Source organism: Musa acuminata, chromosome BXJ2-7, assembly GCF_036884655.1.
Source record: "Musa acuminata AAA Group cultivar baxijiao chromosome BXJ2-7, Cavendish_Baxijiao_AAA, whole genome shotgun sequence".
In the NCBI taxonomy this organism is placed as follows: domain Eukaryota; kingdom Viridiplantae; phylum Streptophyta; class Magnoliopsida; order Zingiberales; family Musaceae; genus Musa; species Musa acuminata.
The window spans coordinates 35,158,378-35,171,343 of NC_088344.1; the positions used below are offsets into that span (position 1 = coordinate 35,158,378).

At 38.0% G+C, this 12,966-nt stretch overlaps 1 protein-coding gene across 2 annotated transcripts; it reads left to right on the top strand.

The window, feature by feature from the left end:
- Positions 1-745: 745 nt before the first annotated feature.
- Positions 746-10,308, top strand: LOC103992636 (TOM1-like protein 5). 2 transcript variants are annotated; one of them, XM_009412420.3, is made up of 10 exons: positions 746-905; positions 1,438-1,545; positions 1,668-1,746; positions 1,855-1,953; positions 2,058-2,171; positions 3,406-3,560; positions 5,953-6,028; positions 6,304-6,389; positions 8,840-9,001; positions 9,652-10,308. In XM_009412420.3, exons 1-10 carry the CDS (start codon positions 889-891, stop codon positions 10,025-10,027), a joined length of 1,272 nt encoding a protein of 423 aa, XP_009410695.2. In that variant the 5' UTR covers positions 746-888; the 3' UTR covers positions 10,028-10,308. The 2 variants fall into 2 exon arrangements, with proteins under 2 accessions (XP_009410695.2, XP_018684874.2); XM_018829329.2 differs by lacking the exon at positions 746-905 and adding an exon at positions 912-1,054.
- The last annotated feature ends 2,658 nt before the right edge of the window (positions 10,309-12,966 follow it).

Consider the following 12,966-nt stretch of genomic DNA (forward strand, 5'->3'; position numbering starts at 1 on the left):
GTGATCCTAAAAAGAAAAAGCAGCAGATGCTGAATTGAGTCCAAATGGATTACACCACCATTTTAGATCATTAAAATCCATGCTAGATCATTAGCAAGCTACAGGATTCATAAGAAGTCAGTATCAGCTTACAGTCATCAGTACAAGAATCACTAGATCCACTCAAGTATCGTAGCTCAGGAGAGAGAGATTATTCATGAGCAAGTCCACATGCATCAAACCCATGAAATTGCCTCTAAATAATGAAATTACTAGTATAAATCGATTGCAATATTTGCAGATATCGATTGCAATCATCTCCGCGCAGAAGCTGCCAACTAAAACCACCATAAATAATAATAATGATAAAAAAAATACAAGCTACATCGAACTTTGAGGCTCCCCGGCCCCACAGGACGGCGCTGTCCAACTGGGGGCGGGCCCCACCCTGGCCGCCAATCCATGTGCTCGCCACCACCGATGTCGGGCCCGAAAGGAGGAGCCCGCCAACTAAAACTCCGAATCACCTGTCCCTTTACACGCACCAATCAGGTTGCAGATATCTTTCCATTGGTCGTAATCCGTGGGTCCGGTTTAGCCATGGTGAATCGGAACTCGTCTTTCCCTGTTTGGTACCTCGGAGCCTCGCGCCCCTCCATCGGGCGGGTCGGATGGATGCCCCGCCCGTGAATCAGACGGCCAGGGAAGGAGGACCACCGTTGGGCCGGTCCCTCGCCTTCTCCAAGAACACCGTCTTATAGCTGTCGTCGCGTTCCTAAGTCTCCCTCGTCTCTTCCTCACGCCGTGAGCTCCCTCTCACAGTCGCTTGGTGCCGAAATCCCCCCAATCATCGATCGGAAACAAAAGAGCCTTGGGAACTAACTGAGATCGCGCATCACTGGCGTGGAAATGCGTGGATTCTTGGGGTTATTTCTGGCCTTCGCTCTGATACTTTCGAGGGTTTCTGTTTTCTCTGTTGACGATCTTTGCCCGCTGCAAATTTCTTATGTGGTTGCGATCTTGTTCTCCTGTATGACCTGCCATTTTCGAGGTCTTGCATTTCGAGTTGATTTAGGTTCGTTGATGGTTGGGCATCTTTTGGTTGCTTCGGAGTTTAATCTTCGACTTCTTCCTCAGAGTTCCGTTCTTTTCCCTCTTTTGTTCTTGTGATTGCTCTCTAAATTGCCTAATTTTGTTACGAAACGTCCAGTTTCTGTTATCGTCTCCGGAACTTGCAGTGGAAAGAAAGTTGTTCTCTGTTTTCGTTGTCTCGTATAGAAAAGATTGGGGTTTCTCTTGTCAGATTGTTTCGCTCTTTTCTGTCCTAAATTTCTAATGGTAGCCAATCTCTTGCTTTTAGGGCTTCCTGCTTCCGGATGGAGACAGGAAGTTGTGGGTCTTATCTTGAGAATTAATTGATGTCCATTTGGCGTTCCCCTTATGGTTTGTTTCTCGCAGGGGGCCAATGGCCGCCGAGATGGTAATTTTGGCCACAAGTGAGAGATTGAAGGAGATGGATTGGACGAGAAACATCGAGATCTGTGAGCTTGTTACACGTGATCCAGGGTAATATGCCATTGTGGTTGCTGCTTGTGTTTTCCCTATCCATTTGCTCGTGTATTTTAACAGTACCTTCTCTTCAGTCTTGCATTATGACTCAACATTACTACTTATGAATCGTTCATCAGGCAATCCAAGTGTGTCATCAAATCCATAAAAAAGCAGCTGAAGAATAAAAATGTCAATACTCAATTTTTCTCTGTTATGGTGCGTCTTCGTGTTTGATTCATATCTAATTTTCATCCAAATATTGCATCAAACTATGAAAGATGATCAACAATTTTCTACTTTTCTGGTCCTGAATTGCCATTGCAGTTGCTAGAAATGCTAATAAATAACTGTGGAGATCATATTCACAAACAAGTGATGGATAATAAACTGCTACCGATCTTAGTGAAGATTGTGAAGAAAAAGGTCGTATCTTAATCTTTTAGAAATGTTGATATCTCCTAACAAATGCTGATTATACTTTCGATTTCTGTTTTTTTAATCTTAAGCATGATGTTTTATGACTGCAGACAGATTTGCCTGTTGGAGAAAGAATATTTCTTCTTCTTGATGCTGCCCAGACAGCTCTTGGTGGAGTTTCTGGAAGATACCCACAGTACTATACTGCATACTACGACCTGGTGGTAGGTATTCACTTAGTCCTACAGAAGCTTATAATTTGACCTTGTTCCCAAGTACAAGTATAGTCTCCTGAGTGTTTTTTCCCAAAGAAAAGAAAATTATATTAGAAAGCTAAGCAGAACGAATACAACCCAGCATGTTCACATCACAGCGAACCAAAAAAACCCTAATTGGGAGGTAAACTTCCTTCCCAGAAAACATTAGAAGCAGTTTCTCGGGCCAAATTTGCCAACCAATTAGCTGACCTTTTCCCCTCCCTTAATACATGTGAGATTTTAAATTCCAAGGAGGTTTTTAGAAGATAGCAACTATCTTGAATCAAACTACAGATTCTCCAAGGGAGGGCAGCATCAGGAAATCAACCAAGAGCAATCTTTCTTTACTATAACAGACTTACCCTTAGTATCGCTTCTTCCTGTTTTTTTTTTGTCTTTCATTTGATGATAGAAGATTCATTTCAATTGTTTGATTACTCTGAATTAATTTCTCATATGATCTAGGAACAAGCTTGCTATGCATATTAATTTAAATGTGATAGTTTGAGTAATGTGCATTTGAAATCATAAGTAGCATCTTGTTTCTTTTTTCTTGTTTTGTTTTGTAATTTGTCTTTCACATTCATTTTATTATTTTAATATGTTTTATGCATGATCTTGTTGTACTGAGACTTGCCGAGTTCTGGTGTATATATAAAATTTGTGATAAAGGCAAGGTTCAGCCGTCTCATGTTTGATAGGCTGTGGCATCCAAAGTTAAAGAAAAAAAAGGGCATACCTGGTGCCACGATGCTCCCACCAATGTGGGGGTTGGAGGACCAGCCCTTACCTCTAAACATAGAGAATCAGTTTCCATTGTGGCATCCAAAGTTGATTTACTAAATTTGTACTAGACATGCATGTCTTCTTCAGTGGCATAATCTACTTTGGTACTTCCATCTATGCCTCAGCCATGTTTCTTAGTCCACTAAATAGACCATTCATGGCTTGAATGACAATCAAATTTCTGTATCTTGAATAGGAGGAAGACAGATGAACTGACTATAGTTGGATATCTTGTTGTCTTGATGTGGTAGTTGCTTCATTGATAAGTATTCTACTTCTTAAATTAACCTTTTGTCCAGCAGGATCATTGGAGATAGTTTCTTTAACTTTTTCTCTTTCTGTTATCTAGTCCTCTAGAGTACAGTTTCCTCAACGCCCACATGTTTCTTTAACTTTTTCTCTTTCTGTTATCTAGTCCTCTGGAGTACAGTTTCCTCAACACCCACATGTTATGCTACATGAAGAATCTACTCCTCAGAATCAAGCAAAGTGTTCTCCTCAAGAATCTCATTTTCATAATTGTGAAAATATTGAAAAGCAAGTGACCACTCAGTTGGTGCCTGACTCTAGGTACAGTGCGCTGGTAATTTTTTCTTTTGTCATAGTTATCTTAGTATTTTTCTAACAGATAGAGAATAAAATGTTCCATTGCTTGCATGGATTGAAGCGGATAATCTAAAGATTTCATAGGTTATCCTGCCTGAGGTATTAGAAATATTCACATGCTACTTACCTCGGTCTAACATCAAACCATGGAAGCAAGGTTTCAAATTTGTCAAGAACCGGGACCTGATTATGTGGTTGTTGTATACAGTTTATTGCTTGCTTTTTTATTGATACAAGCTTTGGAAACAGGAGCTATTTAAGCACTATCTCCAAGATCCCTAACTAAATGATTCTAACTTTTAAGACTTTCTAAACTCTGGATGGATGCACATCCATAGACTTTTCACTCTACTTGGCTCTCTCACTAAGATAGAGCATCCAAAAAAACAAAAAAGATAGAGCATACAACATCGCCCTGTGGTTTGATATTATGTCAGCTGCTTGATGCCAGAGACTATAGGTTGAGTGTTAATTGATTATCGATACATATCATATTTTCTAATATCTTGTAACAGGAGTCTTTAATATGTCTTGAATGTCCTAATGCCCTGGTTGGTCAAAATTAACCATAGGAACTTCGAAACTACATCCTACCTGGAAAAATATATTTCCACTTTGAAGTGTTGGCTATACACATATGCCTACCTGTAGGACTACTCGTCTATGACAGTATAAGGGTATGGATGTCAAAATACATGGCCAGTGATCTCATTATAACACTCCACTAGTGAGGATGTCTGATCCTCCAATAAAATAAACATAAACATGATAATAAAAAAAACAATTTATTGCATACTTTAGTAAAGGCATTATGAAAGCAGCAATGGAAGACTTTACAAAGTAAATGTTGTTATGCTGGTTGAATTTCAAATTCATCATGCAAAATTTATGTTTGTTTTAAAGTGTATGTGTACCATACTGTGCTAAAATAAAGGCTCTGCTTTGGGAAGGGTGTGTCAGCATGTGTTCCATCATGCTTAACTTGTACCAGTTAGCATTGGACCCATGTTACACTGTGCTGGTTGGCATCCAAAAAGAAATAATTGGTTTTGAAGTCATGCTTGACACCATTGCTGGACGAGAAAGAAAATGCAGGTGCATGGTGTCTACTTTAAACAAAGTAATATATATCATACAATGTTGTTGTACTTGAAATGTCAACATTTGCAATGCAGTGGTTGCTAGATTTAACTGCCAATACACTGTTGAATAATTCAGTTCAATGATAATCCATCCAAGGATTGCCTTTTCGGGCATATGAACCGTTTCAGCAATCTATCGGACTGGTATGTATTGGTTTGTATCGATGTACTGACACATGGTACGCCAGTATGTGTCAGTGTAGAGGGAGAAGAGGAAGGGGTGTAGAGAAAGGAAAAAGGAAGCAGTGGAGGAAGAGGAAGAAGAAGAAAGAAGAGGAGGAGAAGAGCAGCAGTAGCAGCGAGCAACACTAGTGTCGAAGCGGTAGTGGCAACAGTGAGGAAGCATTGAAGCAGCAGCGGCAGCAGCAAGGAGTGTCGAAGCGGTGGCGATGAGGCAGTGACATCTTATGCGAAAAGAGGGCTCGTGTATAGGCAGACATCTTATGCAAGAACAGGGCTCACGTTCGTGAGCCCCTTTTTTTTTCCTTTTTTAATACTGAGTTGGATAGGTCCCCAACACTTTCTTGAATCTTTTATTATTGTAATTGGACCACCCGAAACGGAGGTGGTCTGTGTATCGGTCCACGCCTGGACCGATACGTATCACCTGTACTGTACCATTTCGGGTGGTACAATAGTCCTTGACTCTATCCAATAAAATGAAGTATCTTGGATCATACCTTTTCTGAAGTGATGTCTTGCGTTTGACATTATAGTATGACCTTATGTAATATGAAAACGTCAGTATATGAGAGTTGACATCACATTCATCATTTAGCCAACGTAACATTTATCATTTAACCAACATTACATTCATCATGTAAGCAAATCTAGCAATCACAAATGACTAAAACAGAATAGGATTATATCGTAACCATTTGTCACTAAATTGTTCAAACTATTGCTAAATTGGAATCTAATGTTTATTGTAAATAGTTGAGGTAATAATAGTGTGTTGGAAAATGAATAATTGCATCTAATTCAAGTGATTAAGCATGAGATTTTTCTGTGTATACAGAGGAAGCATGACACGTATGTAATATGTGCCAGCTATTTTTTTGTCCAGATCCTTAAAGAGCTTATTTCTTCCACTGAAATAATTACAAAATGCCTAGTTTCTTGTTCTGCTGAATCTTGTTATTTGCACAAAGGTGTATAATCCTCATCCAAGTTACTTTGAGTGTCTCTTATTTGTCATGCTTTTCTTTTTCCAGTATAATACATAGAGCCTCCAGCATCTTGGAAGTCTTACGGGATGTGCTGAATACTTTAGATCCGAAGATTCCACAGGTATTGATTAGATTACCTTTGTCTGTTTTTTCATTATCTATACACTATGAATATGTTCACATTTCCTAATATAACAGTCAAACTGGTTAAAGTAAGTACTTTGTTCAAAGTTAATATTCATAACAGTAATTTTTCCACTAGGAGTATTATTTTTCCATCATGTTCAGCAGACTAGAATTTAGGAGTTAACTGATTTGTTGCTTTGTGAAAAATGAGGACCAAATTTGCTTTTGCATCTTGAAGATAGACATTTATAAGTACAGATATTGTTGCAGGGAGCAACTGATGAATTTACCTTAGATCTAGTGGAACAATGTTCATTTCAGAAGCAGCGAATCATGCACCTAGTGATGACCTCACGGTGAGACGTTCTAATCTTGTCACCCTATGTGCATCAATGCTTTACTTAGGCCTCCTCTGATTTCATTTAGCTGTAAGTTGGGTCTTTTTATTGCATTACATCTTGTAGTGAATTCTCAACCTCTTTCTTTATGCAGGATTTTAGACATATTTGATATGCAAGGTCCAGCAAAGCAATATGTTTTCTTCCATATTAGTTTCTCATGCATTCATTTCGTTAGATTTGGCTTGGAAGGAATTCTTCCAGGTTGCACTGGTGGATAACTCCTAGGACTAAATTTTGCCTTTTGGAATTTCATTTGTATAGGTTTTGCCTGATTTTAAGCAAAGTTTGTAATTTCGTATCGTACCAACGTATCGAGCTTTGCTCGATATCGCTCGGTATGTATAATATAAAAAATATAAAAATCAATATAGAAAAATAAAAAATATAATAAAAAATAAAAAAAGGCGTATGCTGCCTCCTTTTCTTCTCCTTATCTACGGCGTTTGGCAAAGACGTTGAAGGCCATAAACATCTCCGGCCTTCGGCGAAGGCATCTCCAGCCTTCGGTGAAGAACACGACGAAGAAGTCGAGCCATCGTCTCTCTGTTACCCCTGGATCGGGAACGGGAACGTCGAGGGAGGGCGGCGTTGGATCGGGAAGCGTCAAGGTTCTCCCGATTCTCCCTCTTCTTCGAGCGCCTTCTCCCTCTTCTCCCTTGACGATTCTTCTTCCCTCGCTGTAGCCAGGCCACAACTAGGCTGATATTGTCCAGTAGCGGGTGGCGATGGTCGAAATCGACCATTACCGATCAATTTCGGGCGATCATGATCGAAATATCAACTGTTACAGCCCAATACGGGCGGTATCATTTGAAATTAAAATCCTTGATTTCAGGTGAAATGTTCTTGATTGTTAGACTGATGGGTTACTCCTAAGAAAGAATTTTGCCTTCTGGAATTTCATTTGTACAGGCTCTACCTGATTTCAGGTGAAATTATTTAAGCCGAACCACTATATATTGTTGTCTTCAATTAGCATTGACTGAAAACTAGTCATTTATCAGATTCACTGGTAGAGACCTGGTTCAGGCCCAAAGCTTATGTTAGTCAAAAGGGTTGTGTTTATACTCTTCTTGAATCTTGACTTTGAGGAAGGAGGTGATCTTTATTTTCAACTCCTGTCTGTTAAAGGCACAACAAGATGAGGAGATTGAAGAGATTAAGAAGTCACACTTTCCTCCCTTTCCTTTAAAAATTTCTCTTTTTTGTCCTTTTACTTATTTTGTTCATTTGTTGTGGTATTTCACCCAGTGTTGGATGCCTGAAGTCTCAATTGACTCTAATGTATCATATAAATCTGCGAGCTGGGCATTCTTTGCTCATAAACTAACCTGATGACAAGATTGCTGTCTGCTTAAAGTAGCAATATTAGAATATATTTCATAAATCATCTTCTGATAAAGCAGCCATCAGTATGTTATTTATCATTACACCTGTTTGTTATTAGAAAGTTCCATCTAATTTTTCTCTGTGAACATCATTCTTATTATGTGTGTAAATGAGTAAAAGCTTAGAATTAATAGTTTATGTCAGTGGTCTAGACCAGCTAGAGGATGGGAAATGTTAGACACAATGTTCCATGGATTAGATATCGTTCTTAAAGGAGTATTCTAGCTTGTTAACAAATTCATATTTGCACTTCATCCAATGAATAGTGAATAGTTGCTTGAAATTTTCTTTGCACAAAAGAACCATCTTTTAAGGCTTGGATGGGAGTAAATAATGCAAGATCTTATAAAGAATGCATTTTGCTTTGTGTCAATGGAAAGATCTGAGAGACAATGTTTATTGATATTGAATATTGTAACTCACATGTAGTCTGATCTGGATGATGGAGTTTACTTGCAAGTTAATAGCATATGAAATTGAACTAAAGTATGTGATCCGCAAATAGATCTATCCAGTAACTTAAATCTTGGTTTAAGATATTTAATCATTGTGAAGTGGTGTCAGGTGTCAGTAAATATTCATCATGCGATGTTGTCATTGGTGCCCACTGCCCACTATAATTAAGATTACATTTTCACGAATGCATAATCTTAACTTCAAAATTATTAAATTTTGATCTTCTCTTTACTTAAACGTTAAATAACATAATCATATTTTTAATGCATTCAAGACTTACTACCATAAATAACTTGTTTTGCAACAGGGGAAGATTTTATCAATCACAATTGTTGATTTAAAAAAATATCAGTTGGATCTTACCATCTAAAACATTGTTTGCTCCATGACACAAGCTATTTGTTATGACCCCATGGAGCCAATCCAAGTTTAGGATCAGAATCCTTTATGGCCTTTTATCCACTGGGTGAAACTCATAATCTTGTTTTGGATCTTTCTTCTATGTAAAAATTTATTTGGTGCTACCACAAATTTAAGCTTCATGTTCTTGATACCTTCAGGGATGAGAAACTGGTTACTCAAGCCATTGAGTTGAATGAGCAGCTACATCAGGTGCTAACCCACCATGATAGCCTCCTTTCAGTTTGTGATACAGCTACTCCAACTTCTTGCGTCAATGAGGAAGGAGAAGAGGAAGAAGATGCAGAAAGTCTTTATCGAAGGTAACACCATTCAACTTCATGTTTTTTGTGTCTAAGATTGTGGCAACAACTTGTTATTATAAAGTACCTTGGGAATGATTAGTTCTATCATGCTGTATGTGCATGTTTAAACTGCTGACATACTGAGGTTCATAATTATGCTGAACCAAGTTCTTCAACCAGCTTAAGAATGAATCATCTTTTAGTGTAGAGCATAATCCTGTCATTCTATTGTCATGATTTGAAATGGTTGTAGAAATTTGCAACTTCTGCACATATATCTAAGTCTAAATCTATGACCTTGTGCAAATTGTCTTCGACACTGGGGGTTCCTAGGTGATAGAGATCATACCTTGCTTACTAATACAAAACCGGCAACCAAATTTTAGCAATCTATACCTCTCAAGTCTTGGCCAGTTTGTGTCTCCCGAACACTTTTATCCTCGCTATTGCTGCAGAATTGAATCATTATGAAATAAGACCAAATTAATTTCTCAAATGACAAAACCATGTGACAGGTCATTGGTCTTGTTACATCTCTTGAAAATGCAAATGTTCTTTTCGCAATTTAATAATATCTTGTGGAGGTGTAGTAGGTGATCCAGTAATATAACCAAGGTTTATGCTTTGACCTCATCTTATTATGCTGTTCTTCCTTGGAAATTTTACAGAATACGGAAAGGAAAAGCATGTGCCAAAGATCATTCAGAAAGTTCTGTAATTTATTTCAGACCCATTCCTGAGGAAAATATGAGCAGACCAATAATTAGACCGCTGCGCATACAGCCATCTAATTCAGATAGTAGACCAAGTCCGACATGCAGGCAGTCATCTGATCCAGGGATTAAACAGCATCCACCAGCCCATTTATCACCTCAGTTGAACAAAAACATGGAGGGCGACAAATTTCTTGATAATAAAAGGATGGATGATTCGGATCTGGAAGGTCACATCAGGGACCTATCGCTGCACAGCCGCAATGCTAGTAGCTCTGGGAGTTGCAGCACTGACTGTAGTGAACGAGATGTATTTGGTTTTCGGGATTGATGACAGATAGGAACTTCTGTGGAGAGGCCATCTGCTTCAACGTTCTAACGCCAGATCTATCTGTGCTGACCATTTATTGCAATTCATCTGAGCTTGCTTGTTTTGGAAATGATGGTGTTTTGTATATAAGATGGCAAGAGAAACAATGGTTATGGTCGAAAGTTACCAATTAACTCTTGAGCATTCCAGAGGGTTGTTGCAGGCTTTGTTGTAGTGTGTAAACCAAACTCAAACCTTCATGATGTTTAGAATAGATCATCAGAGTTGCATGTTGATTTGTAGATGAATCTGATCTTGCAGGTGATTTAAACATCAGTTTTGATGCTCAAGCAACATTTTCGATGCTAAAGCTTTATGTCAAGGTTACAGCAAGGTACTTTTATTTGAGTGCAGATTGGTCATAAACTTGATGTCAGGAGTTGAGTGAGCTCGGTAAGAGATTTTGCAAAAAACTGTCGGGTGTACCCGATAAAGTCTATTCAATATTTCAATGTTTAAGTCAGTAAAAGATTTATGGGATTCGGTCAAATATCGTGCTCAGTAAAAACTTTCATGTTAGAGGATGTATAATGAGGTCGAAGATATTGTATTTCGGGGTTGTGGTTAAACGTGTAAAATGGGTATACCTAAAAGAAAACACTGAGTTAAATAAATCGTTTCATAAAAAGTCATTTTGGTAAACAATATAAATTATAAATATAGATTAAATTAGCTTTGAATGCAACAAAGAATTCTAAGGTAGTTTACTACGGTTAAGTCTTTATTAGTGTTTACATGAAATTACGAATTAACCCTAGACATCGCTACAAAGGTTTATCCAATCATATGCAACCCGAGTTACTCTTGAATGTTGTGTCTGGTTGAGATTTTGGTACCGCTCTATGAAACTAGAAAATCCTTTGCGGAAGCCTACTGTAAACCTTTATATATTATGTAAAATATGAACAAAATTAAAATATTTGAATATATATAAGTATTACATCGAGCACCTTATCTACAATTTTATTAGTAACATTCTCTCCCACGTATTGTTTCGATGTCCTCATCAAAGCCTTTGCGGAAGCTGCATCCAATTGCTTTTGTAAAATCTTCAATCTTCTGCTCTAGTTGTAATGTGCCTCTTGGCTCCCAATTAATATTGTTGAGTAATCGAACTTTGATTCAACCATGATGCTTCAACTCATCAATAATTTTGATTCTAGTGTGAGGTTGGTCAAGTAATGCTGATATTTGTTGGTTCCTACAAATCCTTTAGATTAAGGAAATGACCTTCCTTGTTATGTGTGAATCTCTTAAACGTCTCGCATTGTTTGAACTGGGTGAATGCCTGTTGGAGCTTTAATAAGTATCGTCTTGCAAACTTTAAAGTTTTGAAGTCTTTCCTTCGCAAAATTTGTCCATCGATTCCTCTTCCATTTAATTGTCACATCCAAGTAGATTCATATCACTTTCACTTTTGATTGATATTCTATTAAGAAATAAAATGGACAATTTACTCTTAGTGATACCGATCACCATTGGTAAAAATTTAACAACTATTATCTTCCTCTTTCTTTAAAGGGTCATTGAACATTTACAGAGCTCTTATGCTAAATAAATAAGAAAATTGAGGTAGTCGATTTTATCCATTCTCTTAAGGGTTAAAAAAAATAAATATTATTTAACTTCGCCCATCTCTTCGAGGGTTGTACTTCATCCATCGAGGTAGTTACTAATGTTCGCCTACTCTTAACTCACAATTCTAAAGCACTTGAAGTATTTACCCTCCTTGCTTTGAGTTAGCTATTATAATTCATCTTCTTACTATCATCGAACTTCTAAAATGCAAGAAATTTTACCCCAAAAGAGTAAAAGTTTACCTTGACTTAGAACAAACTCCAACAGTTTTGATCATCTTTAGGATTGCATCATCTTTTTCATGATTTTTGTTGTCTACTTCTATGGTACAACACCGCGTATTGCCTACTCCATTTCTTGGTCAAGCCCTCCTACATTGACCCAAAGTCACTCACTTTCGACTATTTCGATGAGAAGCTCATTAACATTAGTCTTACGAAGTTCCTAAGTCTCTGTTCTTTAACCTTGTTTGAGTACTTGGTGTTTGCCTCTATATTCTCCACCTCCTCAACCCCTTTCATAATTAAGCGCTCTCCTTCCATGAGAGCAAGGGATTGATGACTCTATGGAAGTCCCGCCTCTACGGTGTTATGTCGTTGTTATGCTTATAACCCTACTATATGTCGCCTCGCATTCATGTCTCTTTCTTCGTGATTAGTAGATTAGCCTCTACGACACTATGACACTTATCTGAATCTACCTTCATTCTAACCGATGCTTGGTTTTGGGTAGTTAGACTCCTTTAGACCTGTCATCGCTTCCTCACCCCTTTCAACTACTTGCTTCAACAGTTTTGTATTCTTTGAGTAGTTATCCTTAGTCGATAGAAAGACATACTACAACTCTCATACATGGCCTCTACCATCATGTTGTGGGGCTCGCATCAATTGTATTCTCTTTTGCTTCCTTAGTTGTAACGTTCATTTACTCAGCCTTGTTCTCTGACTTATCGAGCTTCCTTAATTGAATATGACTTCTAAAGTAGTCCAACTCTCCATCCATTCCGATCATACTTCTGTATGATCAAGTCCCTCCTATAGGACTTACTAGAACTTGCACTTTGAAATCTCTTTTGGTGGTACATAGCCCTAATATGTTGATTATCAAGGCTTTTATTCGATGTAAAATTCAATGCACGCATGAAAAACTCACTTCTGCCATACCATAGTATTCTCTCTTTGAATCTATAGCCTTTCTTATTGTCATATTATTCAACGAAGTGGAGCTCCAAGTAGCTCCTGATCATACCTCTGTATGATCAAGTCCCTCGTAGGACTTCTCTAGTGTGTATCATATTATCTTGAACTATTCCACCATGATCT

Bases quoted from the DNA above. Each gene is read 5' to 3' on its own strand.
- LOC103992636 (XM_009412420.3), top strand. The intron at 1,747-1,854 runs GTGCGTCTTCGT...TTGCCATTGCAG, and splicing joins CTCAATTTTTCTCTGTTATG to TTGCTAGAAATGCTAATAAA. The intron at 6,390-8,839 runs GTGAGACGTTCT...TGATACCTTCAG, and splicing joins CACCTAGTGATGACCTCACG to GGATGAGAAACTGGTTACTC.